Source organism: Phaenicophaeus curvirostris, chromosome 12, assembly GCF_032191515.1.
Source record: "Phaenicophaeus curvirostris isolate KB17595 chromosome 12, BPBGC_Pcur_1.0, whole genome shotgun sequence".
In the NCBI taxonomy this organism is placed as follows: domain Eukaryota; kingdom Metazoa; phylum Chordata; class Aves; order Cuculiformes; family Cuculidae; genus Phaenicophaeus; species Phaenicophaeus curvirostris.
The window spans coordinates 9,113,958-9,129,300 of record NC_091403.1 but is presented as its reverse complement, the minus strand read 5'-3'; the positions used below and the strand labels follow the sequence as shown (position 1 = coordinate 9,129,300).

Below are 15,343 nucleotides of genomic sequence, written 5' to 3'. Positions count from 1 at the left end.
CAGCCCAGAGCACGCCAGGGAACAAGCCTAGGACAGAGCCTGAGGATCCCACTGCCACCCCTCCTGGAAGGGAGAGCTTATCTGCAAACTAAAGCCACACCAGGCAGAGCTCATGCTGGGGACATCAGGGACTTCAGTCATTAAGACCTGAAGGAGAGCACAGGCAGGAAAAGGCACAGAGGACTTCCAGGACTTCCTTGGCCCTGAGGGGGGATCTCAGCTACAACTGAACACTGTAGGACCAAGGCACAAAACGCTGGGGAAACACAAAGACAGGCACCACCACGCATCACCACATCCCACCATGGAGCAGGCAGCCAAAGCTGCTGCAGGGACCAGCTACAGACATCCACCTCCCTCCTGGCTGCCCAGAGTCAGGGCAGGCACCCCACGCTGCTTCATACCTGAGAGCATCCCAGCTTCAGCTCTCCTCTTCCCCAAACTGCTGTGCAGCGTCTTGCTAGGAGCAGTGCAACTGCCTGCATTCCTCACCCCTCAGCTCTCCCACCTGATACCTCTTCAGCCTCACTAAGCTCTGCCTCTCCAAATCCACTCCAGTTGTACCATGCACCTTGCTATTAACCCCCCAGGTGCCAGGCCCTGCAGAGCTGCTTTTTGCATAGGCTCCCTCCTTGCCCAGCCAGCATCCATGCCCCGCATGCACTCCTCAAGCTCAGGTTTTGCTCTGATGTTCCCAAGGACACTCTCCAGCACCTACCCCAGTCTGAAATTAGGGGTAGAGCACTTGCCAATGGAGCACCAGGCTGCTGCTGTGATGCTGACCCAACACCATCCTACTCTGCCCTCCCCACTGCAGAGCCTGGGACAGACCACACAGATGTGTCCAGAGCCCATGCAAGGCTCAAATGAGGGAACAGTCCCCAGTAACACTCAGCTTCTCTGATCTGGCACAGGGAGAGACCCAGGAGGACAGGGATGTTCTTGGCAGGCTGGGAAGCTGAGGACACTCAGCATCATTGACCCAGTGTCCCAATGAACTTTGCTTGCTCCCCGGGCTGCTGAGCCACCAAGTGACTCGATGGCTTTTGGCTCACTTTTCCTGGTGTGTATTTTGGCTGGGAGAGCAAGGGCAAAGCCAAACCACACACTATTGCCCCAGGAACACCTTCCTGGAAGGAAAAGGCTTGGGGGACAAGAGATCTTTCCAGCCACACAATCCACAAAGCTCCCCAGAGGCAATCCCACCTGTACCAGGATGGACATGAGGGATGCCCAAGCCAGCCCTGCCTGCCAGGATTAGAAGGCAGAAGGGCTACGGCCCAGAACATGGGCAGGTTGTCCAAGGGAGCTTTTGCACAGCTGCATCAAACCAGACAGCCAGTTCCCAGAGCATGGGATGGGGGATGAGGCCAGAGCTGCTCCAGAAGCAGAAGGAAGGTCACTAGCTAAAAGCACCCAGGCACTCCCACATGTAGCTTTATGTCCAGACAGGGTCAGGAGTTAGTAGAGCCTGGCATCACTGCAGCTCAGCTGAGCACTCATGTTCCTAATTTATCCTGGCAAAACCCAGAGTATGCAGGTTCCTCAGCAGCACTCAAGATTCCCAGCATCTGTTTGAGTATCTCCACATTTTAACATTTCCATATTTTAACATTTTCTAGTGGGAACCACCTGGGGGGGAGCTCCAGGAGACCTAGTTAAGGGACAAGCTTGCACAATCCAGGAAGATGGGGACTTTACCAGGCTTGCATCTGTTCATACCCACTTAGTCTCTCAGGTTGGCAAGGGGCAGCCAGCAAAGGCAGCAGTGCCTTGTGCCCTCCCTGGCACAACTGAGCCCAGCACAGAGTTGTAGGATAGCTGCAGGAAAGGACCCACATGGGGAAATGGCACCTGGGCTCAGGATCTCCCCGCATCCTTCCCCAGAGCCCTGGGATCGCCAGGCCAACTAGTTGCCATTGGAACAAGCACCATGGTTAAGCAGCACCCCAGGCCACCCATATGTGCTATCTCACCACCACAGTCCCTTGGGAACTCTTCCTGACCTCTCTGCTCCATTGCAGAGACTTTTGTTTTTAATTAAAAAAAAAAAAAAAAAAGTAGTTTTTCTTTCCATTAAGGCAGACTGAAGCTGGAAGAAAGGGAAGATGGGGGCGACTGCACATGTTGGAGGGCAGTACAGGACAGGGACATTCACTAACAGGCTCTGTTATCTCCTTCATCAGATCACTGGGTGGCCGCGGCTGCTGGAGGAAGCCTGGCTGCACACATGGTTCTGGCTTCTCCTTTGGCTCCCCAGCTGCTACAACACATGAAAACAAGCTAAAAATACAGCACATTTTCCTGGTAGTACTCTTCCAAGCTAGCAGGGGCCAGGTCTCACACAGAGGAGAACAGGGCAGGACCCCCGGTCCAATGGGGTCTGGAAACAGAGTGGGACATACAGAATGGAAATGCACAAAGGCACATGCAGTAGGGCTGAGGGAGGAGCCCTGCTAGCTGAGCAGTGACTCCAGTGCAGCCTTCCAAAGGGAGTCCAGATAGATTTTTACCTCCTTTTCTTCACACACAGGGAGGCCCATGTGCTGAGCAATATCACAGCTCTAACCCGTGGCCATCACCCACACCCCAACACACGCTGACCCCAAACATCACCCCTGCCACAATGCTGGGGACCCATTTGCTGTTGCATCAAGGGACCTCTGAGTGCCAGTCCTTCCACCATGCTTGCAGCACATGGCAATAGCCAACAGGGAAATAACCACCCCATCTTTGGCCCAGCTGCCAGGAAAGATGAGATATGTCCCAGGAGCTGCACATGGAGGATGCCACAGGGTCAAGGCCAGCTTCATATCACTGCTCACCCTTGTCCTATTGCTCTTCCCAGTCTTCCCTCCCTGGGGAAGGACACACGGCCTCTTTAGCCCTCTAACCTTCATCCAGCCCCTGCAGCAGAGGGTTAATCAGAGGAGCAAAGTGCATTGCACCTACCCAAGAGGCCTCTAAAGATCACTCTTAGCCTGTGCCCTCTTGCCTTTACCTTGAGGGGTCCTCTGGTGACATCTCTCAATGCTGCTAGGTACAACAGGACCAATATAGCAACCTCATTTATCCCCTCCTCTATGCATGGCCTCTCCTTAAACCCTGTCTGGAGCTGGGCTGAAGGGTCTCCATCCCCTGATGCTTGCTCTGTGCCTCAGTTTCCCCACCAGTAAAATGAGCAGAACTATTAGGGGCTTCCTTGCAGAACACACACAGCCAGAAGCTGGTCACAGACAGCAGCACAGCTTTCCAACCAGGCACCTGAAACAACCCAGAAACATGTCCCAACCCAACCAGAGTAGGCAACGTTAACAGCCTTCAAAAGAGTGCAGATGACCTCAACTCACAGATGGCCTCGAGCTGTGTCCCTTGCAGCACTGGTGTGAGAGATACCGGTACACATGGCAGCGCACTAGCCTCATCCAGGCACAAAGGAGAAAGATGTGACCCAGCACCCAGCCAGATCCCACAAGGGGCACCTGACATAGAATCACCAGGTTGGAAAAGACCCACCAGATCATCAAGTCCAACCATTCCTATCAAACACTAAACCATGCCCCTCAGCACCTCGTCCACCTGCCCCTTAAACCCCTCCAGGGAAGGTGACTCAACCACCTCCCTTTCCATGAAAAATATTTTCCTAGCGTCCAGGCTGAACCTCCCCTGGCAGAGCTTGAGGCCATTCCCTCTTGTCCTGTCCCCTGTCACTTGGGAGAAGAGGCCAGCACCCTCCTCTCCACAACCTCCTTTCAGGTAGTTGTAGAGAGCAATGAGGTCTCCCCTCAGTCTCCTCTTCTCCGGGCTGAACACCCCCAGCTCTCTCAGCCACAAGGCCTGTTCTCCAGGTGTCCCCCAGGGGCTGGGATGCTGAACCCGGGGGGGGTGTCCAGGAGGGGCCCAGCAGCACGGGCGCCTCAGAGCAAAGTCTCTTCTCCTGCGCAGCATCTTCTGTCGCGGCAGAAGGAGGAGCCTTGCCCCCTGGCAGCCCCCAGCCCGGCTGGCGAGCGGCTCCAGCGCATCCCGGCTGTGTGCAGGCTGCCGCTTGCCCTCTAGCGGCACAGCCACCCTCCCGCGGCGGCGACAGGCGAGGAGGAGCCGGCTGAGCCGGGCTGAGCGTGCCCGGAGCTGAGCGAGGCTCCAGGCAGAGCCTGGGCTGGGGTTACAGCGCTCCCAGGGCAGGAGCCTCCCTCCCCAGCAGCCGGGGGATGGACGCGGGGACCGTCCCGGGGACCTGGAGCACCACGGGCAGCCGGTCCCCATCTCTTCCTGCAATATCCAACCACCACAGGCGAGCTGCAGGTTTTTTCCAAAGGAGAAACCTCGCCCCGCAGCATCGCCTCAGCGGGGGGTTTGCTGCGCGCCCCTGGGTGCAGAGGGGAGACCAGGAGAACGTGGGGGAGAGCAGAGTCCACAGGCTGCTGTCAAATGCACCTACACAGCCTCTGCCTTTTCTAACCTAAACGACTGAGTGATTGTGACACCCCCCCCCCCGCCACCGGCCCCCTACTGCAGAAAGCCCAAAGCTCAAAATTACTGCAATTACACTGTGCCCAGTAAATCACATGCCAAGTTACAAGCAGGATTAACGTTCACTTTCAGAAGCCTGGCAGGCTCAGAGGTTGTTTGACTCTCCACTTGACTGCACCCCCCTTGAACAAGATGCACCAAAGCCACTAAACTCAGGAGCAGTCCCTAGCACGGGCATCACACTGAGCAGGCCAAGCCAGCATGCCAGGGTAGCACCGGGCAGCATCATCAAGCACAACCTACCTGCAGGTTTCCCCAAGGGTGACCCCATGGAACATCCCGTGGTCTCTTTGGGGGTTCACCAAATAAGCCCAGCGTTGCTGGGTGCATGGGTGATCACAGACCTTTAGGAGACAACAACATCATACCCACAGGGGTGAGCTGGTGGGGTAGAGATGACCCAGACAGCTTTCTTTAACCCCTAGCTAGAAGCAATACACCTCCAAGGGCAGCAAGACAGCTCCTTCCGCAATGCTCTTCCCCTTCACCTCTGCTTCTCCCCTCCATGAAACACCTGTCCTACACCCAAAGCACCCCCATCTCACCTCTCCCAGGGAGATAAGACAGCAGGCAAAGCTGACTTAAACCCATCCAAACCCTGCAGAAGATGAGGGCTCGGGAAACATCACATGCATCCTGAAACCATCTCGGTCATCAGTTTCTCCTCTCCAAGCAGCAGCTCAGACTACAGACTTGGCCCAGAAAAAGCCTGGGAAGTCCTGGTATTCACCAAAATTGTCTCCTCCCCAGAGAAGCACCCCATGTGGGCCATCAGCAGAGGCAGAAAATGCAGATGTGGCTGAGGAGCACCTGGGGACAGCAGTGGTATCAGGCACAAAGTGGGCAGACACCAGCAGACTGTGGCATGAAAAGGCAGGTGACTCAACCCAGCAGAAAACCCATGTCTCAGACAAAGTGCAGTTGTAACCCTTCAGTGCCTGATGTCTTCTGCTTAGCGTTATCTCAGATGTTGTTAAAAAGCTGAGTTGAGACCTCACCCCAACAGAAGGCTCCTCCAAAACCCACCTACCCTAGATCCTTCTGCAAAAGTACTGGAGGTGCCAGACATTGCCCAGGCCAGGAAAGCGCCTCCCTCCAGATGGGTCAGCAGGGAGAGAGGCCATAAGAGCAGTGCAAGGAGCCAGCAGCCAGCCCAGGGGATGCACCCACCCTCACAAGTTTAGCCACTCTCGTGGCAGCACCCACCATGGACCCAATCCCCTGACACAAGGGGGACAATGAGGTCTGGTACTCCCTGCTTAAGACACCAATTCAAAACCATATCTCCTTGTGCCAAACATCTCTGCACCCTCTTCTGTCTTCAGAGTTTTGTGTTGCATCCACCTCCCCTTTTCTAACATGCTTTGGGACAGCCACTCCGCATAAAAGCAAGCCCTGCAAAACAAAGCTGGATTGAATTAGGGACATTTGAATGGTCTCTGCAGCAGCCAAAGCCTCTGAGACCAGGATATAGAAGGAACAGCAGGATGGGAGGCTTTTGGAACCCAGAGCCCTTCGTCTCCAGAGCAGCAGCAGCACATGAGGCACACTGGGTACACTGTGGCTGATTAAGAGGGGGGGAAAAGTTTGTCCCCTATTGTCTGAAGCAGAGCAATTACCAAAATGTGCTTCACAGGAGCCCCTTTCCCAGCTGTCTGGGCCATCAAAGCAAGTTCTGCTCTCCAGCCCTTCCAGGAAGACGCTTGCTTTTTCATCCCTTCTTCCCAGATGCAGGCACACATGGGCATCACCAGTGCCTTGACTTTCCCAGTGCTGGCAGTGAAAGGGTGCTGCCATTCTATGCACCCCCTCATTCTCCCCCACATCACGTGCTCCCAGCTCCTGCACATCAAGTGGGGGCTGTGCTGCCACTCACCCCACACAGCACCCAGCTCTGACGTGGCTCTCCCACCCCCAACCAGTTCCCACAGGATGCAGCAGATGCTACTGTGAGCTGGTGGGACAGCCCAGCAGGAAAGAATGGGGCAGCTCTTCTTGTCCATGGCTGGGGTGGCACAGGGAGTGGGAGAAGGTGCCTCCCCTTGGCCCTGTGAGACCTCAAACCCCTGCAATTTCACAGTGCTCTGCAACAACCCATCCCCTCTTGAATTCATCCCACCTGGCTGAAGGCAGCAACAAGCTGCATAAATAAACCCTGCAAACCCACCTGTTGGGGTATTTTTACATAAGAAACTCCATCCTCTCCAGTCAAGTTGAGTAAGGGAGGAAGGCTCTAATACCAGAGACATCTGCCTACCTTAAGGGAGCCCAGGGGTGACAAATACAGGCCACCACCACCTGCCTGGCAGCATCTCTGCAGTGCCATAGCAACAGCTGAGAAGCAGGGAGACCCAGATGGCAAACTCCTCCATCCGTCCTTCCCCACGCGCCATGCCGGTGCACGCAGGCACTGCCCACGCTGCCAGAAGGGTAACTCCCCAGCCCGCCCCCAGCACACAGTGCCCGCTGTCACCCAACACATGGCAGCACAGGCAAGCCCAAGCACCCCACAAGCCAGCCAGACCCCCACAGGGGTACCAGAGCAGCAAACGCTCCAGCTGCTTGGTGCACAGTGGCAGAAGGGGGTTTGTGGGGCAGCATCCCCAGGACTGAAGTTTTCCCCATGAGTTTGGTCTCACAAAGGATGGAACCCCATACTACAGGGGTGAGGCTGGGTTAGGGGAAGGCTGAGCATCCTCACAAGTCACACATGGCTGGGAACACAGCAAAGGGCATCCAGCTGCACACAGAAAAGCAAAGGCATGAACATACCTCAGCCCCATGGTCATACTGTCCCCAGATCGGAAGAGGTAACTCCAGCAGCCTGACTCCAAACTGGAACCATCTCAGCTGGGGTCCAAAGTGGCCCCGCAGCTAGACAGGACCCTTGGCAGCTCTTGCAGGAATCTGCGTGCAGAGCCACATCCCCAGGGATGCAATCCAAAACTGAATATATTTCTGGGCAGGCTGGGAAAGGTCAGAGAGACAGCCACCAACACAACCCCCATCTCAGGACAGGAACCTTCTGCCCTTCCCCTGCTCCACCATTAACCTGGCACTGTCTGGACTTGCACAAAGGTCGTGTACCACCATCCCCTCCAGCCCAGAAGACACTCAGCCCTGAGAGCAGCTGCTCCAGTCTCCCTGAAAACCAGGAGGTTGTACAGGAAACCAGATGCAGCAACCAGTGCAAAGGCCGTTCAGATGAGGGGTGCAACAGGAGGCTTGATGATGGGATACCACTCTGCAAGCACCCACGGGGCTGGCCGGCCCTGCCAGCCTCCGAGGGCAGTGCTGCTGGCTGGGTGTCTCCTGTTCTCCTTCTGTCAGCCTTGTCTCAGGGGTCTCATCAGCCACTGAGATATGAAATAACCCAAAGCTCCCGACAGCTTGCCCCCCCCGGTGCCTGGATGGTGGGGGCTGGCACAGAGGGGCCTCTGCCCCAGCTCAGTGGGGGAAGATGGACAAGCTCACCAAGCCAGCTCACATCACTTTTTTTCAGCCCTCCAAAGGGGCCCCAGCAGCCTTTTGTCAGCACAATCCAAGCTCAGATTGCCAAGCTGAGCTGATCTTTTGGACATGAGTAAGGCCCACATGCCATCACCTTTTACACCAGCAGCAGGACAGAGCAGAGACCACCTCCTCCCCCTGGGCCCGTGGGGAGGACCCAGATAGAACATCACATCCCCTGCTCACGGGGACAGGGCTAAGCCTGCCCTACTCACCCCAAGCCCTGTGGAAAAGGTGCTTTTGCCCACTCACTCCCCACAAATGAGGCAAGCTGCCTAACGAAGCCAAGCCTTCAGTGAGCTTGGCAAGCAGGGGGAAGCGCTGCTCAGTGCCCGGCTGAATCAGACCCGCGTGCCGGGAGTGATTCAGCGATGACCAGGCTGGGCTTCAACGCACCCCTCGCCCCTGCATCCATCATGTGGAGGCTGGCAAGGAGAGGCCTGACATTAACCTGGAAAGGTGCAGGACCAAGTGCCGCCCACACAAGAGCAGGAACACAGCTCCAAGCCTGGCTCCCAGCAGTGGCTCCTTTGCAAGGAAGCAGCCCCACCAACCAAGCCATCCCTCTGCTCTCAGAAGCATCCTCTACAAAACACTGCTGTCATCCCAGTAAGCAGAGACCCCTGGGGAAAGTTTTCACTTATGCTCTGTTTTAGCACCTCGCAGCATTTCAGGGTTCATCCCAGTCCTGTGCCTCAGCCCTCGAGGCCCAAGGAGGAAGGCATGGGGCCAGCAGTGATGCAGGGGAGTACGTGCTTTGCTTAGCATGGAGCAGAGATGCACACAACATCCAGCAAACACTGACATCTTCTCCTCCTTCCCCAACTTAAGCTCCTCTCCAAAAAAAACCCCGAAATTTTACTGTTTCTGGAGTTCTCCGGTTTTCTTTGGTTTTGGTTGTTTTTTTTTTTGTTTGGGTTTTGCCCACTCCTTTTTACAGACTGCTTATCAGCATTTTTCAGTTTCAAAGCAGTAAAGACATTTTCTGGGCACAAAAGACCCATGTAATACTACCTCTCACAGTGGTTCAGATATATGTGTGCATCTGCCAACACACTCACTCACACTGGCGGCTTCCAAACCCTTCACAGCCTTTCCTGCTGCTCCCTGAAGGGTTAAAACCAAGCCACAACAAACAGCAAGCACAGGAAAAAAAAAAACAAAACACGAGTTTCTCCGACTTCTCCAACATCATACACATCCCTCTGGCATCACAGAGAATATACTCCACAGCACCACGATACAGGATAAATACGGAGCAATTGGAAGGGGAGTGTTGCATTGGTCTCCCCCTTTACTTTCCCCATTCCAGCTGGTTTTGCAGAAGAGGCTTGCTGGCAAAGCAAAAGCAGGGCTGGGGGTTCAGGGTCAGTGGTACCTGCTGAAAACCTGCTAGGGCATCGCATGAACCTGTAAGCAAGCAGGAAAAGCGGCTCCCGTCATCTTTACCCAGCAGAGGTGACAAGCAGAGCTGTGAAAGAGGCACTGCAATTTTTCCATGGCTCTGCTGCAATTGCACTGTGACCAAACAAGACAGCCTCGGGAAGAGACCCGGCAAAGCCCTCTCTCTCCATGCAACTGTGCCATCGAAGTGAAAAAAAAAAATAAATAACCCTCCATTACTCATTTAAAACCTTGCTGCATTTAACTGCCAGTATAAAGGATTCCACCTCTTCTCTGCTCAACTCCCACTGGCAACTTGCTCTGGGGGCTACATTTCCCTAAATGCTCACATTTCAATTAGCATTAGAATAATGAAATGGCTCAGAGTTCATCTCGCCCAAAAATGTACTGGAAAATAAAGAGCAGAGATTGGAAGCGATGAGGATTTTTTTTTCTTTTCTCACACACACAGCCTGATGGAATCAGAAGGAAATATATTCCTTTCTCGACTCCACGTTGATGAGATTAACATGGGCTTTCCTAACTGCCTCTCCTAACAAGGATAATGCAACTTCAAGTTGATTTTCCAGATAAACAAGCATGCAAACAAACGCAAAGTGCTCAACTAAAAATATCTCCCAGCTCCGATGCTTCTGCCACCACCCCGAGAAGAAAACACACAAATCCTATCGCAGCACCACATCGAGTTGCAAAATTATAACAATGCAAGTTAAATAAGCTACTTAAGGGACATCTCGCTGTCCTATTTTTTTCCCCTCCCCTTAAAAAGGCAAAACCACAGATCCCCAGATACACTCGGCCAGGGCAGGGAAGGAGCATTTTTTGTTGCACGGACATTAAAAAAAAAAATGACATTCTAATCGGATCCAAAGTCTGGAAAAAGAAGCAGCTCAAAACTTGCTTTTCTTGTCCAATTCGGGTGCATATGGGGCCGTGGCATTCCATCCCCCTCCCTTGCAGTTAACAGTTAAAGGAAGCAGCAGCTTTAGCATCTTTGCCTGCTGCTCTCTCTCTCCTGCTAAGGAACCAGATCTCATTTACTTTATTCCTCCTAAGCCTTGGCCAAACTGTTGCTGGTCGATTTTTTTAGGGGGTGGGGGGGTGCTAAAGGGGGGCAAGGGAGGAAAAGCCAGATTTGCGTCTTCTGTCCATTCTGAGCCCTGCCAGACAGGCGCAGCGATGCTGAGGGCACCTGAGCAGCAGCCCAGCCCGCACCCTGGACCGGGAGGGGACCCGCACTTACATGGAAGTGATGTTCCTTGAGATGTCCGTGATATTAATGCTCGTGTTGCCATTGCTGCTGCCTGAATCCTGCCCTTCCAAGAGAGGGAAGAGGTTCCCATCATCCGGTTTCTTGCAATTGATGTCTGTCTTGCTGCAAAGACAATTAGCAGGGCAAGCCAGCACCGAAAGCAGATAGTCTCCCCAAATGCTCCAGAGCAAAAATACCCTCCAGAAAGTGCACTTGGTAGGGCAAAGAGAGACATCCATCTCCGATTGCTGCTTCTAAAAATGAGGAGGAGGAGGAAAGGGGGGATGGAGGGAGGGGAAGGGGGGTAAAGGGGGATGGAAACAAAGACAGAGGGAGGAAAAAAAAAACCAAAACAAAAAAAAAAACAACACAACAAAAAAACCTCAAGCGATCAGATGCAAAAATCCTCCAGCAGATGAAATCATGCTGGCAGCTGGCTCGGGGAGGCTGTAATTCCCGCTAGGGCAGCGGCAGGGGATGCATGATGCTGGCCCGGCCGCCCTGCGCTCCGGAGGATCGGAGAGGCAGCCGGGGAAATAAATAAATAACAAAAACGGTGCGAAAGTCACCAAGTCCCACCTACTGGGCAGAATTAAAATTGACACACCTGCAAAAAAAACACACAGAAGGAGAGGAGGGGGCGACCTCCCCTTCCCATCGCTTCCCTCCCCCGGTTTGGCCAGCCCTGCTGCGGCGGGTGCAAAAAACAGGGGAGGAGGAGGAGGAGGAGGAAGGCTTGCAAAGCGAGCTGGCTCTGCAATAAAAAGGATTCCCCACCCCCCTCCCTCTCCGCTAAAATCAATCTAGGGGAGGGGGGGGAAGAGAGGGAAAAACCCACCCCAGCACTGCTAGAGCCCCCGCCAGCAAAGGAAAAGTTGCAGCTGGGGTTAAATTTGTGCTGGGGAGAGCAGAGGGGCTCTGGCTCGGATCCGGCTTTCTCAAGCGCTTTCGTCTTTTGGAGGAGGAGGAGGATGCTGCCTTTCGCTCGGTTGTTGGGTGGGTTCCCCTCACCTCCCCCGCTGCAATCCGGACACAAGGGTGGAGAGGAAAGAAAGATTAAACTAAACTGGAAGGGGGGGGGGGGGGGCGAAGAACCAGTGTGGATTACAGCAATTTTTTTTTTTTTTCTTTACAGGAACCCAGCGAGAGGCAGATCAGACGCCTGGGTGGGAAAAAAAAGCGACTGGAGATCACCCAGGAAGGACTTTCTAGAAAGACACACGCACACCCCACGCCCTCCCCCCTCCAAAATGCAACCGGGACTCAGCCGCTGCCGGGAAGCGCAGGCAGGAGCATCCAGGGTCGGGGCTCCCGTCCTCCCTCCCCTGGCTTCCCCTTCCCCTCCTGCAGCAGATTCTGCAATCAGACATGCAAAGGGGTTGGGGGGGGGGGGGGGAAATCCTGAAAGAGGAAGACTGAAGTGTTGAAAAGGCTGAGCTCAGAGCACCGAAATGGCATCAGGAGAGCAGTGAGCGCGAGCTGAACAGCAGAGCGAATTAAGATGCATGGTGCATTTTTGGCAAGCACAAACCCAAGCAGATCAGAGCTCTGCTTAATTTGCTCTGCTTCTCTACAGCGCTTTCCTACACGCTCCCCCCACCACCAATAGTTTAACGTTCCTGCTCCTCCACTCATACACAGTGATAAAGGGACACTGCTGCAGGCAGGTGCACAGGTGAAAGGAGGAATTACAGGTGTAGGACTCCCAAATATTTTAAGGGTCTGCTTCTGTCAAGCTTCTGCACAGAGAAGAGAGAGAAATTTGAACCAACACCTCTGGGCTCTGCTATGCACCCCAAATCATCATAGCCCAGAACACACAAGAGGATTTGGGAGTAAAAATAAAAAAAAAAAAGGATGAAAGAAAAATCAGCTGCAGGCAGGATTTGCAACTACAATTCATGCACTCATACCCCTCAGCGTGGAGCAGGCTGCCTATGGCCATACTCACCAGGAGCTCATCCCAGCAGGGCACAAGCACAGCTTATTGCTTGGGTAACTAACTCCTCACCCACTGCTGCACAATTGCATCACAGGCTGTGGGAACATCAGTCCTGCTCCCACAGGGGCTCCTGGGGTACCAGACAGCTTCATCCTAGCTTCCCCCCTAGGAAGCAGGGGGACACTCATCTAGTGAATAAATACAGAGGTGGTAGGGCTGGTTTCTCCCTGAGCCCCACCCACTTGTTGGTTACTGAACTGAAACACCTGGATGCAGAGAGGTCACTGAAGTGCCTCGCGCTGCAAGGAAGAGGGGCACAGGTGGAATTGGTAGGTCCCCAACCCCATGAGAAGCAGCTTTCATCCCCAGGCACCTGAATGGAAACTGTCTAGGAAGGCACAGGAGGGGAAAGTGTCCAGGCATATTTTGGGCTCCTTGCCTCGGTTTCCCCACCCGTGTCAGAAAGACACCATTCTTGTGGCTCAGCACTGCGACTGCATTGGAGAAGGCGCTGAAGGAGAGCACCATGTCACGTACTTCAGCTCCTGGGGAACACTGTGCTCCTCAAGATGCTCCTCAGGCATGTGGGATGTCACACTACCCACAAAACCAGTGGCCAGCATGAGACCAGGGCTTCTTTTCTACCGGAGCTGGTGCAAGGTCACAGCCTCCTCGTGGCACTTGACATCAATCACGCCATCATGTGTGAGGCCATCAGCCTGCCCCGGTGTGTCACTTCAGGGTAGGGACACATTCAGGAGCACACACCTGACTGAGGGACTCGCTGTGGTCCCACAGCACAGCAAGGCTCTCCTCTGGGCAGATCAGCACTGGGACTTGGGGAAAACCACTGTCACCTGGAGGTGGCACTGCTTGGCTCAGGGCTGTGTGCCCGAGCACCCTGCACCCTTCTCACCCATCCACACGGCAGCCCACCCTGCGTCCCCCCATCCCCTATAGGGTGAGCGCTTGACTCCTGGCCTGGGGCAGGGCGCAGCTGCTAATGAAGCAGAAACCCACCCATGGAGGCTTTGGGGTGGGTTAACCACCCGAAGCAGTTATGCGTTTTGCACTCTCCTTGCAAAGATGAGGTTTAACCTACAGAAAGGGAGGGAGGTCTCAGGTCGGCTGTCCCGAGCTGGGGGGATGCCGCAGCCCAGCCGCCCCAGCAGCACGCACACCCCGCTCTGCCACGCGGTGCCAAGGGCGGCCCCGCTTCAGCAGCTGATGAGGAGGTTTGGTGCCAAGCCACGGCTTCCTCTGCCGCTAACAGATAAAGCCACTGCTCATGGAGGAAACGTGGCCGGGAAATGCGGGGGAATGGGAGGAGCGGGAGCATCCAGCTGGGTGCCCGGAGGGCAGGCGGAAGGTAAGGAGGAAAAGAAAGAAAACGGGGGCTGTTCATCCTCCCCATTGCAGGCTGCCAGGAGAGGATTGGAGAGTTCTCTGGCAGAAGAGGCTGCAGCGACGGCAAAGTCCCTGCCACAGAGAGCAGCCGGGCCACCAGCCTTCACCCAGTGCCAGATTGGGGCAGCCCCTAGTCCTGCTTCCCACATGTGAGCCCACCACCCCTCACCAGCCCACAGACGCTCAGCCAGGGCAGCACTACCTCTAGCATACCCAGAGCCAAGAGAGGATAGAAGTGTTTGGGAGCTGCAGGTGGTGGGAACTTGCCATCCCTGCCTCCATCCCTCACTCCTGTCCCCATGGAAGAGGGAGGAAGGAGCAGAGCATGAGTGATGGGGCTGTCAGAGAACCGAGATGGTATCTCAAGCAGAGGCCTTGCCGTTATTGCTCTGAGGGATGCTGGCAAATTGCTCTTTCAAGAAGCATCTCCATGAAGGATGAAATCAGTGTCTCCTGCAAGAACTCTGTCCCGTAGGGGCTCAGAGGCCGGCTTCCCTGTGGCCTTTGAGAGTCTCCTGAAATTCCATGGGATGCACGCAGCCAAGACTAAACCCCAGCTCCTCTGCAGAGAGGTTGCCATTACCCCCACCCCAGCTGCCCTCTCCGTGGGGACACTAGTGGCTACCAAACCACCCGGCCCAGAAGAAGGAGCAGGGCTGAGAGGTGCCTGGGGTCTCCTGGCCATAGACAGAGGTGAAAGCAGCTGTTTTGTTTGTATTTCTGCTCTTCCCACCTACATGGCTGCCTTTAGCATCATGCTCACAAGCTGACCATCTCCCTGGGGACAGTTCTGTCCTCCTCCTGCCACCTCACTTCCCAGGTAAAGTCTCCACAATGCACTGCTTGGCTCCTGGGGCCAGCAAACACCACAGCCCTTTGGGGCATGAGCAGAAAGAGGTACGTGGTCCAATATCTGCTCAGTCATCATAAGCTCCGACGTCCACTCCTGCCTCTGATCTCTGTATCGATCTGACGGGTCCGCACTGAGGCATGCACCGCCCTGCTCCCTATTACCAGAACAGCACTTGCTGCTCACTGAAAATGATGAGCTGACATTTTTCTAGCCCCTCTCTTGCCCATAAGCATCTACAAATCTGCCTGCAGCAGGACCACTTCGCACACCTCTGAAGTGCAGCCAGCCCCAGGGCAAGCAGAGCCTCTGCTGGGCAGCGTACAGTGATGCTGGGCAGCAGCACAGGGTGTGAGCCCTGCCTTGGGAATTTGGCTGCAGGTTCTCACCCCCCTTTGCAGAGAGACCCTGGGAATACAATTTTGGAGAAGGTCCAGCTTGCAGGGTA

At 54.8% G+C, this 15,343-nt stretch overlaps 1 protein-coding gene across 3 annotated transcripts in view; it reads right to left on the bottom strand.

Moving 5' to 3' along the window:
* Positions 1-11,018, bottom strand: part of NTRK3 (neurotrophic receptor tyrosine kinase 3) — a 211,941-nt gene extending 200,923 nt beyond the window's left edge. For all 3 annotated transcript variants that reach the window (XM_069867254.1, XM_069867255.1, XM_069867256.1), the window contains exon 1: positions 10,688-11,018. In XM_069867254.1, coding sequence (XP_069723355.1) covers positions 10,688-10,935 — 248 coding nt within the window. In that variant the 5' untranslated portion in view covers positions 10,936-11,018. The remainder of the gene's footprint in view (positions 1-10,687) is intronic.
* Positions 11,019-15,343: the final 4,325 nt, after the last annotated feature.